At 35.4% G+C, this 16,550-nt stretch overlaps 1 protein-coding gene across 2 annotated transcripts in view; it reads left to right on the plus strand.

Moving 5' to 3' along the window:
- LOC127944930 (F-actin-monooxygenase mical1) overlaps window positions 1-16,041 on the plus strand; it is a 29,050-nt gene extending 13,009 nt beyond the window's left edge. For both annotated transcript variants that reach the window (XM_052541356.1, XM_052541355.1), the window contains exons 9-24: window positions 82-197; window positions 1,164-1,290; window positions 1,395-1,473; window positions 1,873-2,020; window positions 2,994-3,190; window positions 4,668-4,774; window positions 5,148-5,228; window positions 5,328-5,511; window positions 6,668-6,738; window positions 9,848-10,460; window positions 10,876-10,988; window positions 11,342-11,449; window positions 11,721-11,814; window positions 12,654-12,741; window positions 13,108-13,181; window positions 13,705-16,041. In XM_052541356.1, coding sequence (XP_052397316.1) covers window positions 82-197; window positions 1,164-1,290; window positions 1,395-1,473; window positions 1,873-2,020; window positions 2,994-3,190; window positions 4,668-4,774; window positions 5,148-5,228; window positions 5,328-5,511; window positions 6,668-6,738; window positions 9,848-10,460; window positions 10,876-10,988; window positions 11,342-11,449; window positions 11,721-11,814; window positions 12,654-12,741; window positions 13,108-13,181; window positions 13,705-13,874 — 2,370 coding nt within the window. In that variant the 3' untranslated portion in view covers window positions 13,875-16,041. The remainder of the gene's footprint in view (window positions 1-81; window positions 198-1,163; window positions 1,291-1,394; window positions 1,474-1,872; window positions 2,021-2,993; window positions 3,191-4,667; window positions 4,775-5,147; window positions 5,229-5,327; window positions 5,512-6,667; window positions 6,739-9,847; window positions 10,461-10,875; window positions 10,989-11,341; window positions 11,450-11,720; window positions 11,815-12,653; window positions 12,742-13,107; window positions 13,182-13,704) is intronic.
- Window positions 16,042-16,550: the final 509 nt, after the last annotated feature.

Here is a 16,550-nt window from a genome sequence, read left to right on the forward strand (position 1 = left end):
ACTGTGTATCAAAAATAAATACAGATATCAGCCATATTTTGTTTCTTTAATTTAATTATATATTTATTAATTTTTCTGCAGCCGTTTTGGCCTCTGGGCACTGGCATTGCTCGAGGTTTCCTGGCTGCGTTTGACACGGCGTGGATGGTCAGGAATTGGGGGAAAGGTGTGCCACCCCTGGAGTTGTTGGCGGAAAGGTAGAGCTTACCATTTTCACACCGTTTATAACATAAAATGAAATTTTTATTTTCAAAATCTATTTATCAAAATATCCTGAAAAAATGCATTAAGGTTTCCACACATATAAAGCAGCACTAATGTTTTCATCATTGATGATGATGATGATGATGAGAAATGTTTCTTGAGCAGCAAATCAGCATATCAGAACGATTTCTGAAGGATCATGTGACACTGAAGATTGGAATAATAATGCTGAAAATTCAGCTGCGCATCAGAGAAATAAATTACATTTTAAAATATATTAACCTGTTAACTGTCACTCACGTTTTTGAAGATAGACTTGAATGTGCATGATACAAACCTAAATTTTTATATTTCTCGACTGAAAACATTTTGTAACATGATTTTGATGTGCCATTTACATGGTAATGCAATGCCTGATTTTAAAATGGGTTTTAAAGGAAGAATTTTTAGATTTTATGTTTTCAAGTGATATATAGCTTCTGATGATTTCTAAAAAGTGATAGAGAAAAAGTCAACGAGGAAGTCTTTTTTTTAAACAAAGGTCAAAGCTCCTTTTGTAATGTAGATTTCTGAGGGTGCACTCTTGTCATAAATTAATCTTTTACTTTTCCTACATAATTTTTAACAAAAAATATTGGTATAATATATATTTGGGAGTCTTAGACCTTTCCAACGATATATAGTTTGTCAAGATTAGATTAAATTTGTTTGTAATATAGTATAGTCAACGTAGGCGTCCCGTATACGGGACGGGGGTAACATTTAACAGGTTAAAATAGAACAATGTATTCTAATTTGTAATAATATCTTGCATTATTAATGATTTTATAAATGCACACTTGATAAGCATAAAGTACTTATTTTAAAAACCCTTAGAATCTTATCAAAATTGAACTTAGGAACTGTATCAATATAAACAAAACAAACTGCATACATGATGCTGCGTATATCTTTTACAGGGAGAGCATGTATAAGTTACTCTCTCAAACGACTCCAGAAAACATCAGCAAGAACTACTCCGCTTACAGCATCGATCCAGCCACGCGTTACCCAAACATCAGCCGGTGCGCTGTCAAACCTGCACAGGTCAAACACAGTCCTAGATGCACATCTACACACATGCAAGAGCTGCCTGATGTAACTAGCAATTGAAGTGTTCGATGATTTATGATTGTTTGTTCAATTTAAAGGTCAAGCGTCTGTATGACATAGAGGATGGTAAAGCCAAGAAACAGCCGAAACCCATCCTAAAAGTGAAACCTAAAAAAGGTAAATGCCAGGCAAAAGTCACTAACTCACTACATCTATTTAATATGTTGTCATTCATATATATATATATATATATATATATATATGGTATGTATGTTTATCACTTTTACTTCTAAAACACTGAAAGTAAGCATTTTAATTTAGTTAGTTTGTTTGTTGAAAAAATGCCAAAACGCCTTCATCAATTAAAAATAGTGTGATTGTTTACATTAATATGTTAAATCTGTTAATGTATTAACATTATATATGTTAACATCTCAAAAATGTGTTTCAAAGAGCCTTTTAAAGAGCCTGCTGTTGTTACATGTAAATAGGTCTGCTGGTCTTCATAGTATATTTTATGAAAATGCAGAGAAACACAGACTTTACAGTGAAGTGCTGAACTGAATTTGTGTTTAGACTCTATCCGGCGTCTGGAGGATCTGCTGTCCTGGTGTCAGAAGAACACAGCGGGGTACAAACATGTGAAGGTGAAAGACCTGAGCGAGTCCTGGAGGTCCGGCATGGCTCTCTGCGCTCTCATCCACAACTTCAGACCCAAACTCATGTAAGATCACCTTAACCAACAGAGAACAAGAATATTAGTAACTGTTCAACACGCAGAGCTCAGTTTTGTTGTGAAAAGTTCTTGTCAAAAGTAGGACAATAAGATTTTCATGGATATTAATACTTTTATTCAGCAAGGATGTATTAAATTTATCAAAAGTCACAGTAAAGACATTTATGGTGTTACACAAAAGTTCCATTAAAAAAAATAGAATGAAGCTCGTTTCCACAACTGAATATAAAAAAATTATAAATAAATAAAAGGTATTTCTGTCTTTTTCTCACAATTCTGGCATTTTTTCTCAAAATTGCAATATATACATTTGCAGTTGCCTGATAATGTCAAAATCGCGTGATGTAATTTGCAGATATGAGGGACAAGAGGGAAGAAATGTGAGAAAGTTGCAATTACCTTTTTACAAAGTTTTATTCAGTGATGGTTACGGTCTCCTATAGTTTTCATTACTGGAGTAATGATGCCGAACATTCAGATTTACCATCACGAATTACTAATCATTCCGAATTACTAATTTAAAATATATTCAAATAGAAAACATTTCCACTTGTAGTAAGATTTTACAATATTACTGTTTTCACTGTATTTTTGATCCAATGATAATTTGAGCGGGATGGATCGATGGACGGACTGACAAGCAGATAGATGAATAGATAGACAGACGGACGGATGGATGGATAGGCGGATGGATGGATAGGCGGATGGATGGATAGGCGGATGGATGGATAGGCGGATGGATGATAGATAGAAGGATGGACGGATGGATGGATGGATGGATGGATAGATAGGCAGATGGATGGATGGATGATGGATAGAAGGACGGATGGATGGATAGGCAGATGGATAGATGGATGGATAGGCAGATGGATAGATGGCCGGATGGATAGGCAGACGGATGGATAGATATACTACACTGTAAATAAATGTATAATAATATGCATGCTATCCTCTCTTTCAGTGACTTGTCTAGTCTAGATGAGCATAATGTCATCAGGAACAATAAGTTGGCCTTTGACCTCATGGAGAGAGAGTTTGGCATCCCCCCCGTCATGCGTGCCAATGAAATGATCAGCTGTGGGAAGATTGACCAGCTCTGTATGGTCTTCTACCTCACACAGATACGCAACGCTCTCACTGAGAAAGAGAGCCCAGCAGGTAACGAGGGCTGTTTCTGGAGGCATCCATAACTTTCAAATGCATATTTAATGATGTCTGAATGTCAGAAATACAAAAAACTAGCTGCTGTCTTTATAAACAGAAAAAAATGGTAGTCTGTCACGAGCAGTAGAAAAGCTCAAATGTGCATATTTGTACTCTTATTTACCCCTAAATCGTACATATTAGTATATTTTGAAGGGGTAGTGTACTGTATTTGTAAATGTGGGAGGTAGTACACTGCTGTTCACTACTGTTGGTAACATTTACTTATTTATTTGATTTAAAAAATAGTTAAAATGGTAATATTGTGAAAAAAAAAATTCTGGTTCAGTATATTTTAAAATATAATTGCAATCAGTGCTGCTGTCCCTTTAAGACCCCTTCCCAGAATGCACTGCTGTGAATGGGCAGTATTCCGCTGATGTCTGTAGTCTGACAGCAGCGGCTGCAGCAGCAAACACCCTCATCCGAGGAGAAATCAGCTGTTTATGGGCGACTCTGTGGGAGTGGATCTCAGTGAGACTCTGAGACGGATTACCAAACGACATCCGCAGCCGTTCGAGGGGCTTTAGGGAGCGGGGCTGAGCGTTCAGTTGTTGGATGCTGTGTTTGGGAGGGGATCTCACTCAGATGTGCTCCAGGTGGAGCTGTCACTCACGCAGGCTGTGGATGTGTGAATTCTGGGGAAGGGGCTGGGATCCAAAACAGCTCATCTCTCACACTCCGCTGTAAACCGCGTATTGAACACAATGTGTGATTGAATGTGTATTTGTTCCAGCTCCAAGGGTATGAAGTTGTTGTATTATATTTTATTTATTGCTATATATTGCTGAAGCTGATTGCATCTAAAATGCACTGTTTTTGTACAGTTGTTCTGGATTATGAAAGATTACAAATTACGCTTTTCTTATTCAGTTATTCTTTGGTCATTTATTATTTTCTTAGCATGAATACATTTTAAGCATTTTTAATTTGCATGTTTAATTTACAATTCACAATGTTTGTACTACATTTTAAATGTAAAAAAAAATTGTTTTAAAATTTTCTTTTTTATTTTAATTGTATTTACACGTTTCTTAACTTTATTTGTTTTTGCTTTGAGTTGTTGAACTACATGTAAAATACAATGCTTTTAAGATTTTGCTATTATTTAATGGTTTACACTTGTTTACATATGTGTGTGTAAATACTGTGAGTGAACAAAATCAATACTTTTAAGATTTTTATCAATAAGGTTTTGCTGCAATATGAAAAGCTTAAATTGATCATGTTTTTTGAACATCATTTTTATTTTGAAAATGTAAGCATTTTTACTTTTATTTATTTTTTAGTCACATTGTTATGTTTTAATTTATACAATTGTACTTTTGCTTTTAATGCTGCATGAGCTAATGTGTCTTCAGATATACTTGTGGAAACATTTCTGGAAGATTTATTTGCATCTCACTATTTTCGCTCCTCTTGTCTTCCTCAGAGTGCTCCATCAGCCTCTCTCCCAACAACAACCTCTCGCTGTCCAGAACCCGCTCGGCCACCTCCTTCCTCAACACACTCAAACGCGACTCTCTCAAAAGACGCAAGGTACACCAACACCTGCCTGTTATCATGTGAAACAAACCCCTGTTGTTGACATTGCAGTAGTAGTGCCTGTACAAGCTCATGTGTAGTGTGTTGGGTTCAAATAGAGCATAAAGTCATGTTAAAATCTCACTGAAAACACTAAACACCCCCATAACACACACAACTGTTGCCAAAGCTAATAACTCCCATGCCGTCGCCACAATGGGGAAGTGACACAAATGATAAAAGGACAAGACAAAAAGGATGCTACCGTTTGCTTGCTGTGCTTTTGCAGTGCAGGATAATGATTAAATCACTGTTTATTTCTGTCACTCTGCTGTCGCCACATTATGTAACCCGAGCTGTAAATGAGATCATGTGACCTGTCTCTCAGGACCGACTGACATTGGAGAAAAGACCAGGACCACAAAAGATGAAGGAGAAAGAGGAGGATAAGGTTGTGAAAGAGGAAGAAGTGAGTGGTGCTTGAGTGCTATTACGATACAGTTAACGCATGAGTGTGTGTATTTGGAGATATATATGTGCAGTATCTTAAACCTTTTCTTATCTCCAGCCTGTGGTGTCCATGTCCTCTTCAGAGGTTGGCAGCAGTGAGCTCTGTTATTTCTGCAACGAGCATCTGTATGTGCTGGAGAGAGGAAGTGCAGAGGGCAAGTTCTTCCATCGCAGTTGTTTCAACTGTTATCAGTGCGGCTCCACTCTGCGGCAGGGCGGATACACCTTCCTCTCCGACATGGGTAAGTCTGGGATACATGGACAGGACAGAAATCTTTGATCAAAAAGAACAGCTTTTGTTTGGTTTCATCAGTCCAAAAATACGTCATGATGAGGAAAAAAACATATAAGTCGCACTGGACTATAAGTCGCATTCATTTAGAACGAAGAGAAAACATTACCATCTACAGCCACGAGAGGGCGCTCTATGTCTTCAGTGTAGACTACAGGAGCACAGAGCAGCATCGAGCGCCCTCTGGCGGCTGGAGACGGTAATGTTTTCTATTGGTTCATTTCTCTTGGTTCATGTCAAATTAATTTTGATAAATAAGTCGCACCTGACTATAAGTCGCAGGACCGGCCAAACTATGACAAAAAGTGCGACTTATAGTCCGGAAAATACGGTACTAGATTTTGTTTTACCTTATTATACTAAATTTTATTTATACTATTTTTTTTTTATTATTATTATTTTACTTTATTTTTCTACATTTGTACTATTTATTTGACCTTATTATACTTTGTTTTATTTTACTTTATTATGCTTAATTTTATTTGACCAAGTATAATAAGGTAAAATAAAATTAAGTGAAATGTAGCACAATAAAATAAAATTAATCATAAGGTAAAATAAAATGAAATTTAATAAGCCTTATTAGCGAAGCATAAGAAGTAAAGTAAAAGTTTAATTCACAAAGTAAAATAAAATTAAGTATAAGGCTTATTTTATTTCACAGTATACATTTTATTGTACTTATTTAATATTTTAATTTGTTTTTTTACTGTAGATCAATGGGTAACAGTTGGTAAAAGTAGGTCTAAATACAGTATAGAATTTGTAATTTCTGAATAACAATAAATATTTCAGCATTGTTATTTTTGTTACGTAATGCAGTTTATTTTAATTATCATGCACTTGTCTTTCATCTGCTGTCATAAGGACTGAAACATCTTGATGTTATGTAAATTATTACATAAGCTTTTAAAGCTATTCATAACTTCTGCAGTGTTGAATGCGGTTTTATTAGGTTATAATTATGACAATGCTTGTCTAATGACAATCAACCACCAATGCACCCCTTCAGAAACAGATCGTCTTCTATGCTCCTGCTTGTGGGGCTTCTTCAGCCCTTGATATTAACAGTCCAGAACATGTTGTTGAATTTGATTTGTCTTCAGGGAGATTCTACTGTGAGCTGCACTCAACAGCCGAGGAAGAGGAGGGTGATGAAGGTCACAGAGGCTCACAGGTATGAATCACATCAGAGTTAATGAGACGCTTGATTGCCTCCTATTTACTGTCGGATCTCTAGTGTGAGGATTCTGGGAAGGGTGTTACTCTGGCTTAGTAATAAAGTTATTATGCTCCCCACACTCTCATATATGGAAGCATATGGGTAGCATTATTCAATTTGGGATGTAATATGCAAAATGACAATGTAATATGTAAAATGGCAATGCATTTCTGTATTTACATTTACATTTTCCAATACATCTGTGCAACGTTTGGTGCAAAATGAAAATGAAATTACATAATTTTCATTTGCCATTTACTACACCAGTTTTAATATGTAAAATGAATATTAATTTTAACGCTTTATAAGTTGCAAATTTAAAATGAAAATGTATTACAGAAATGATTAGATATGCTAACATGTTAAAGCAAAAACTGTGGCAAAATGATCATTTAAATGCTATTTTTCTTAATTGCATTAACACTCACAGTCAAGACACTTACGATTGCATTTTCATTCGGTGTCCCGCAATGAATGTAGCAAAACTCAATGTGCACATTGAAAATGCATTCGGAGCCGATCACGTGTCCCCGCCCTCGCGCCACGTCAATCATTGTGTGAACAAGGCGGGGCTTACAGAAGGTCAGAGACTCAAGTCTCAAGAAGAGGATTCAATCAAGTGAGACAACATGGACAAGACAGTTGGTCCGTGTATGTTTTGATCATTTCGGTTTATGGCTTCAATATTTCATTCGGATTTGTGGGCGGAGCTGTAACACTGCTTTCACCTGATTGGTCGAATCGGATCGGTTTTCATCTGACAGCCTTCAGCTGAAATGTCTGAAACTACACTCACTGTTAATTAGCATAATATTTGAATCAGATGTAGCTGGGCACATAATTCGTGCTGCTGAGACCTGCAAATTATTTCTAGGTTGTAGTATTGTATGAATATTGTCCCACTGATAAAAACAGTGCAAATAGTTCTGTCCCTTTGGATAACAGTAAAGTGGAAATAAATATAGTTAAATTTATGAAATAAAATTAAATAGGATTTTTTGGGAAGGTAAGTCTGGCCAGTTATACAAGCAACACGAGTCGGACGAGTCTAAAGATATGAGCTGAATCGGGTGAAACATTAAAGTTCTAGTCTGTGTCAATTACTCTCATAATAAATAATAATAATAATGTTAACTGTATTTTTCGGTATAAGTTGCATCAGTCCAAAAATACGTCATGACGAGGAAAAAAACATATATAAGTCGCACTGGACTATATGTCACATTTATTCAAGACCAAGAGAAAACATTACCGTCTACAGCCGCGAGAGGGCGCTCTGGGGTAGGCTACAGGAGCACTGAGCAGCATGAGCACTGAGCAGCATAGAATTTAGAAATGTAACTATATTCATTTTTACAATTATTTATTAATGTCACACACACACATACCTAGTGCCTTATGACTTAAAAGATGAGAGTGGTAAATGTTACAGACATGGAACTGTTCAGTCTATTATTGATTTTAATTTCCACTTCACTGTTATCCAAAGGGACAGAACTATTTGCACTGTATTTATCAGTGGGACAATATTCATACAATACTACAACCTAGAAATAATTTGCAGGTCTCAGCAGCACGAATTTGCCCAGCTACATCTGATTCAAATATTATTTTAATTAACAGTGAGTGCTTTCAGACATTGCAGTGCTTCACTCGCACTGACTCTTATTCTGCCTGAAAGAATGACAAGACCGAGCTGAAGGCTGTCAGATGAAAACCGATCCGATTCGACCAATCAGATGAAAGCAGCGTTTCAGCTTCACCCACAAATCCGAATGAAATATTGAAGCCATAAACCGAAATGATCAAAACATACACGGACCAACTGTCTTGTCCATGTTGTCTCACTTGATTGAATCCTCTTCTTGAGACTTGAGTCTCTGACCTTCTGTAAGCCCCGCCTTGTTCACACAATGATTGACGTGGCGCGAGGGCGGGGACACGTGATCGGCTCCGAATGCATTTTCAATGTGCACATTGAGTTTTGCTACATTCATTGCGGGACACCGAATGAAAATGCAATCGTAAGTGTCTTGACTGTGAGTGTTAATGCAATTAAGAAAAATAGCATTTAAATGATCATTTTGCCACAGTTTTTGCTTTAACATGTTAGACATATCTAATCATTTCTGTAAAACATTTTCATTTTAATTTTGCAACTTATAAAGCGTTAAAATTAATATTCATTTTACATATTAAAACTGGTGTAGTAAATGGCAAATGAAAATTATGTAATTTAATTTTCATTTTCATTTTGCACCAAACGTTGCACAAATGTATTGGAAAATGTAAATGTAAATACAGAAATGCATTGCCATTTTACATATTACATTGTCATTTTGCATATTACATCCCAAATTGAATAATGCTACCCATATGCTTCCATACTCATATTCCTGTAGTTCATATATGCAAAAATGTATATTAAATTGATTTATTTTTATATTATACCAGGGTAATATTTGTACTGTCAGATGAAAATCTATTGCAAGTACCATTGCACATTATTACAGTAATTGCACATTATCAACAAGACCGATGTAATGAAGTTTCATTAGTGTAAACTTAAAGTTTTAGGTCGAGTTTTCTTGATGTTATGATGGTATGATAGGCTGGTTGTCTTTTCTTCACGAAGATATATTCAGCCATTTGTTATGAAATGACATACGAGGAGAAATAATGTGGGTCAGCTGCTGCATCAGAGAAAACCTTTCCTTTCCTCTCCAGCTCTTGTGCAGAGTAGTGCTTCTGTGTGTGTGTGTGTGTGTGTGTGTGTGTGTGTGAGAAGAGGGTGTCTGTGTGAAGTAATGCTTGTGGAATTGGATTCCTAGTGGTTGGTCATAAGAGTCCTCAGAGCTGATGCAGTTTTCTGTGAGCTACTGATAATTTTTTTTTTTTTTTTTGCAGTATTTTTTGTTGTATTCTATTCAACTTTATGACTTGAAAACAAAAGTTTTAGTATTAATTTTAAACAAAAATAATGCTAATGCACAACTGAAGATTATAATGCCATGCCATATATGAATGCTATATCATGGAAATGTAATGTGTCTCTGTTTTGTAGAATAATGCTGAAAGTGGCCTTAATGAGGAGGATAAGGAGAAAACTCAAAATGGTAAACCCGTGGAGATTTCCTCCCCAGCTCCACACTGCTCCGTACGAAGGAAGGGCTCGTATAAGATCTCCGTTGACCCTGACTTTGATGAATTGGCTGAGTGTTTTACTCCCACAGAGCAAAAAGACCAACCTCCTTTTATCGCTCATGAACCCAGCAAACCCTCAGAGCTCAATCCGGAGAGCACGGGCATCGAGAAACAACAAAATAACGGCAGTCCGTCCGTTCCAGTGCCGGCCCCGCGACTGTCCAAAGTTCCTGTCCCAAAACCTCGCTCTGTCCATAATGTGGTGCCTCAACCCTCACATACGCCCAAGGGATCAGAAGTCCTGCTCGGCCAGGATTCAGACACTGAGACGCCCGTCTGGTCTTCTGCTGAGGGCTACGGGAGCGAGAAGAGCTTTCGGGACCAGCAGAACCGGCGCTGCATTAGAAAGAAGAGCGATCCGCAACCTTCCACAGAGCCGCAACACGGAAAGATGCGCTCCAAGTTTTCCGCGTGGAATCTGTCTTCACCTCGACTGCAGCAGCGTTTCAGTTTCCTCCGAGTCACTCCTTCAGGTTAGAAGCCCACTGTTTTGTACTCCAGTCATATAAAATACAGATTTATATATATATATATATATATATATATATATATATATATATATATATATATATATATATATATATATATATATATATATATATATATATATATATATAAATATATAAATATAAAAATGTAAAACCCATACATGTTTGGAACATCTTAAAGGGGGAGTGAATGATGACAGAATTTAAATTTTTGGATCAATTATGAAACCAAATAGATTCAGCTATAAAGCAGCTGTAAAGAAGAAAATAGTGTTAAAGGTTTATGCCAGAATCAGTAAAGTCAAATATTACTGAATATGACGTGTGTTTTAGTACTGAACATCTCTAGGTTTAGATTCATTTTTTTAGTCGCTGATTTTGTCTTTTTTTTTTTTATCAGGACCATCTCAACCAGATTATTATGCATCGGATGATAATGAAGAAGGGCTTGATGATGACGAAGAGGAGGATGAAGAGGTTCTTACAAGAGAAGAGCATTATTTGGATTGCAAGGTTCGATCATGTTCAGATTAGTGTTTTAACACTTGGTCCATAAGTTTATTTCGGCTGAGGAAGGGCCCTGGATTTGGTCAGAAGGCCACATTTATATGCAAGACATTTTTTACAAACGTGTGTATATTTATTTATATGTTTTATTACTATGAAATACTAATTTTAGGCAAAATAAAAATGCATGTATTATTTCACGGTAAAATAATACAATAAGTAAGTATTATTTATAGAAATAAATCTGTTGCTTTTATTTTGGTGGGACAACACTAGACCATGTGGTCATGTTTTCTGGTAGACTGATTAAATCCTGTTCTCTAGGAAGGTGTTGATTTGGGTTTGTTAAATGTGTTCAGGGGGCTGATTTTGAGATTTCGGACTCTGAGAAACGAGAGCTAAAGAGGATGAAGACTCTGCAAAGGAAAGAAAGGCTGAGCGAAATCAACCGCTTCCACAAAGCTCAGGTGAGCAACAGTGTAGATCGTTTCTCATAGTTGTAATAAACATATGCAGTTTAAATTGAAGGGTAACACTTTACAGTTGGCTCCTATTAGTTAACATTAGTTAATGCATTACCTAACATTAACATACAGCTGTTCAGTGTCAGTCAATGTTGGATCAGCTCCATTAAATCATTTAACTGATGCAACTTTTGACTTTTGAAAAACATCAGTATTAATTCATGTTAAGATGAAAAGTATCTGACTTTGGTTGTTGTGTGGTGTCCTGTTACAGACAATTCAGAGACGCCTGGATGAGATCGAAGTTACCTTTAAAGAGCTGGAGGAGAAAGGAGTGGAGCTGGAGAGAGCTTTGAGAGGAGAGGCTGGTACGACAGAAAACCACATTGACTTCATCTCATTCTACAGCAGTCACTGAAACCCATCGAACGTATTCACCCTGATAGCACTGAGACTGCGTCTGTTTAACACACATCTAAAGAAAAAAAAAAATATATATATATATATTCTATTTAATTTGTTAGACGATGTGCACTAATAATGATAAAAATTACTGCAGTTATTTTTGCTATAATCTAGCTATTAGTGCACATAAACATGTCTGACGAATGTAAATTATTAAAAATTATTTAATAAAAGAATGGACTGCAATTTTTTCTATTTCTAAATTTATTTAATAATTAAAATTATTATTGAAATGCAGTTTCTTATCACAATTTTTTCTTTATATAGTCAGTAAATAGTCATGTAATATGAATAACAAATAGTCCATCTGTCAATTAATATGAAGTCATAAAAGCTTCATGTACAGTATAATTAATAAATATAACATTATTATTGTCATTGTCTAGCTGTTAGTAAGCCAAATACATTTTTGTTGTATTAAATTTTATTGTATGTATAATTTATTATATAATACATATTTCTGTCTAACATTAGAACAACATTCAATTGATTTTTTTAATTTAAGATTTTCAATGAATATTCACACAAGAATCAATGATTAAATGTATTTATTTAAATGTTTTTCTTTGCGTATGGATTTCTTTAAATTAAATCAATTTCAAAGCTTTTTTTTGTGCCCTGCATGATGTTTTATATGCATCCCAGAATGCACTGTATGTTGGTTGAGCGAAGCAAAGAGCTGTCTAAGTGTGCGTCTGAGAATGAAGAGGTCTTGTTATAATTGTGTGTGTGTGTGTTTTAGGTTCAGACCCAGAAACGATTGATCAGTGGATTGATCTGGTCCAGGAGAAGAACAGTCTGCTATCAGAGGAGTCCGATCTCATGGTGGCGTAAGTCTGAACCCTGTGACCTCCAGAAACCCTTAAATGAATAAACATCTTGCTTTCTTAACCAAGCCATCATGTCAGCAGAAATACAGTTAACAATACGAAGCTCAATAGCAGTTATTGCTCAAAGTGCATCATTTTATTTTGCATTTGTTGAAGAAAAAACCTCAGGCCTCCCCGAAAGCCAGCTGGTCTCTCTTCTGCATGTCTTTGAGGAGCTCTAACAATTCAGAGGAATGCTCTGAGTGGCCTCATTTATTTAACCCACTGCTTTGCATGTGTTTGGCATATATCATGCAGAAACTAAATGACATGCTGTGCTAACAGCAGCAGAATATATTTGTGTGATTCTGGTTTTGTGTTTCAAAGATCTCGACAGCTGGAGCTGGAAGACAAACAGAGCATGTTAGAGATGGAGCTGCGGAGATACATGGAAATGGACGGTGAGAAATGAATACATTCTGTTTTGCTGAGAAATGAGTTTGCTAATATTTCAGTTTATATATATTTTAGTTTGCTAATATTTCAATTTATATATATTTTATTATTGCTGTTATTATTATTATTATTATTATTATTATTAATAATAATAATAATACGAAGTAAACTTTTTTACTAAAATATATATTTTTTTTAAACTTCCAAATAAACTTTATTAACTTATATAATATTAAAAGTTTTAAGTTATATTAAATTTTTAATTATTTAAATAGTTTAATAACAAATATGTAAATTAATAATTATATATTAAAATAATTTAAGTAATAAAAAATGTATAGTATAAAATTATGAATTGTTATTGTTGTTTTGCCAAACATAAATGTTGTTTTTCTTTTAAATTATGTAACATTAAATAGATTAAGTTAATATTAATGTCAAATTAAAAGTTAAAGTATTAATTAAAAATATATTTTGTGTGAACGTGCCCACATGCATTAACGTGCTTGGATGTTCTTGTGCTTGTAGACTCGGAGAAAAGCCCCGAGCAGCGAGAACATGAGAGTCAGGTCCTGCAGGAGATGCTGGACGTGGTGGACATGAGGGATTCACTGGTGGCCTTCCTGGAGGAGAAGAGGCTGAAGGAAGTGGATGATGAGCTGCTGGGGAGCTCCGTGCTGGAGGCCGCAGCATCCTAGGTGCCCTGGGACCGAGACACCACAAACACACCACAACACCGTAATACAGTAGTTCACCATTTACTCATCCTCATGCAGTTATAAAACTTCTAGCACTTCTTATCTTTTGTGGGAAACAAAAGGAAAAAGTTGCATGATGATCTTTTTTTTTGCACAATGAAATAAATGATAAAATCATCATAAAAGCAGTCCTTGAAGCCACATGATTGATATGAAGTTTTATTTTGTTTTCATATAAAGTTTTAAGTCGTTTTTCTGACTCTGACTAGTTTCAGTGATGTCGAACATTAACAATTCTCATCTGCATCATAAACAGTTTTCCAGTGCTTAAAATTTTCAGTGAACCATGAATGCATTTCAGTACATTTCCACCAAATGCCACACATTTAGACTACTATGGTGTCTTTTTTTTTTTTTGTCCTCAACAGCTTACCGTTTACTTTTATAGGATAGAAAATAGAAAGAATGTCATCTACTCGATGAAAGAAAGTAGGTCATACTGATTTGCATCGAAAAGAGGATGAATAAATGATGACAGAATATTTATTTTGGTCACACAATATAAACACACTATGAATTGTAGGCACAAATGCATTGCACATTGCACAACTTTGTGTAGAGACTCTGCTCTTGAAAACCAAAGAGTTAAACGCATCTGCGTGCACAGGTTTAAGACACTCGAGATCTGGAATCTAGCGCCATCCGTTACGGTCTCACTCCAACATAAATGATAGAGATAGAGAAACTCTGGAGACTGTAGAAAATGTTGTGGAACTGCACATCCATCGCAGCCTTCACTGCCCAGACACAGCATTTTCACAAGACTCTCGCGCTCAAACACATGGACTTTACTGCGGCAGATGATTGTGTACTCGTGTGTGATTGGATTGCATCTGGCACTTTTATAAGAGTCTATCAAGGTCATGTATGTTATAAATATTAAAATTATTCGATCTTATTTCTGACACCGAATTTAAACTAAACTAAAAAGGTAATTGCGAGTTTTTCTTGCAGAATTGCAAGATGTAGTTAGCTGTAAGAAAAAACTATTATAATAAAAAACTGAATTGTGTGATGGAAAGTCAGAATTCTGAGAGTAAAAAAGTAAATCTCGTTTTCATCATGGAATAAAAAAAATATGACACTTGTCTTACATTTCTGAATTTTCTTGCAAAATGTAAACTGGCAATTAAACTTGTGTAATGTAGTCAGAATTCTACAGGGAAAAAAAGTCGGAATTGTCGGATAAAAATTCTAAAAGTAAAAGTTTCCAAAGTTCTAAAATAACTTAAATCAGAATTCTTTTTTTTTTTTTTTTGAAAAATGTAAACTTATAACTCTGAGATGTAAACTCGGAATTGAAAGTTTATAATTAGCAGTTGTAAAACATAAACGTAATTGAAAGAAAAAGAGAATTGTGGGAAAGTCGTGAGTCGGCAGAAATAAGCTTCGATACACAATGTCCTCGTTAAAAGATATTATATAAAAGGTATTTACATATTTATGATGTTGTATTTGTCAGAAATGGTGTAACCTGATGCCAATATCATCGTAAACAGCACTTGCAATGTATAATTATGAATATATTACAGCTTTGCAACAAGAGATTCAATATCATAATGAGTTTTTTTGCAAGGTTTTATTTATTTTTTTATCCTTGTAAGTGATTGAACGATTATTTCACTCATTATTATTCACTGTTGATTTTTTTTTTTTTCTGCATGTGATGGTTTTCTCTCAGGGGTACATCTGCCTGGACTGGTTTCCATTTCTATATTTTGATCATTATTTGGAAGTGTTTATACTGTAATACTCGTTCATGAATTAATTTAGGGAGGCACAAAGAAGCAGAAAGTCTGCGTTCCTTTGCTGTATGGAATTCCCTCAGAGAATTATTATTATTAGGTATTTTTATGTGCTTGATAAAATTGTTCATTTTTTGAGCACTGTGAATAATTGGTGGCATTAATTCTTGTCAGAGAGGAAATTTGTGCTTGTGTTTTGGGAACTGGTGTAATTTTTGCAGTTTGTTTTTGCTCCCTAATTGTATTTCTTTTCTTTAAATATGTTTACACACACACAACACACACATCACACAGATACCAGTGGTTTCTTTTCTATGGGGACAGTAATTACTGAATATGCTAATAAAATATCTAGCACTTTATGTTTGTTGTCTTGGTTGGGTTTCAGTGCTGTGGAAAGGCCTTAGTTTCTTGATTCATATCAGAAACAGATTTTGAGCATTGACTGCTTTTTAACAGTGCATGTGAAACGGTACACACTTCAGCTTGAAACATATTACAAAAGTAAGCTATATTGTAGTTGGCCTTGACTTGTAAGTATAGTACAGTATACAGTGTACATTACATGCTTTACTGCAGAAATAGTGAGGGTTGGATGTTAGTTTGCTATCTGCACATAATGTAGCCTTTGTCTGCTAGTATATCCGTTTGAAATCTCTGCTCAAATGGAGACGTAACCACATACCTATCTCATAAAATGCCAGTTTCTGTTATTGCCGTTTTTGCCCTAGACTTTCTAGTGTTTTTTTTTAAGGTACATCTCACCACTAGAGGGCCTCCTACATCAGGACATCAGGAGCAAGAGGCTCCACAAGGACCAGGATGAGGTTTAAAAAACAAAAACAACAACTCGGTAACCACAAATTAGAGA

The sequence above is a fragment of the Carassius gibelio genome, chromosome A23 (assembly GCF_023724105.1).
Source record: "Carassius gibelio isolate Cgi1373 ecotype wild population from Czech Republic chromosome A23, carGib1.2-hapl.c, whole genome shotgun sequence".
Classification (NCBI taxonomy): domain Eukaryota; kingdom Metazoa; phylum Chordata; class Actinopteri; order Cypriniformes; family Cyprinidae; genus Carassius; species Carassius gibelio.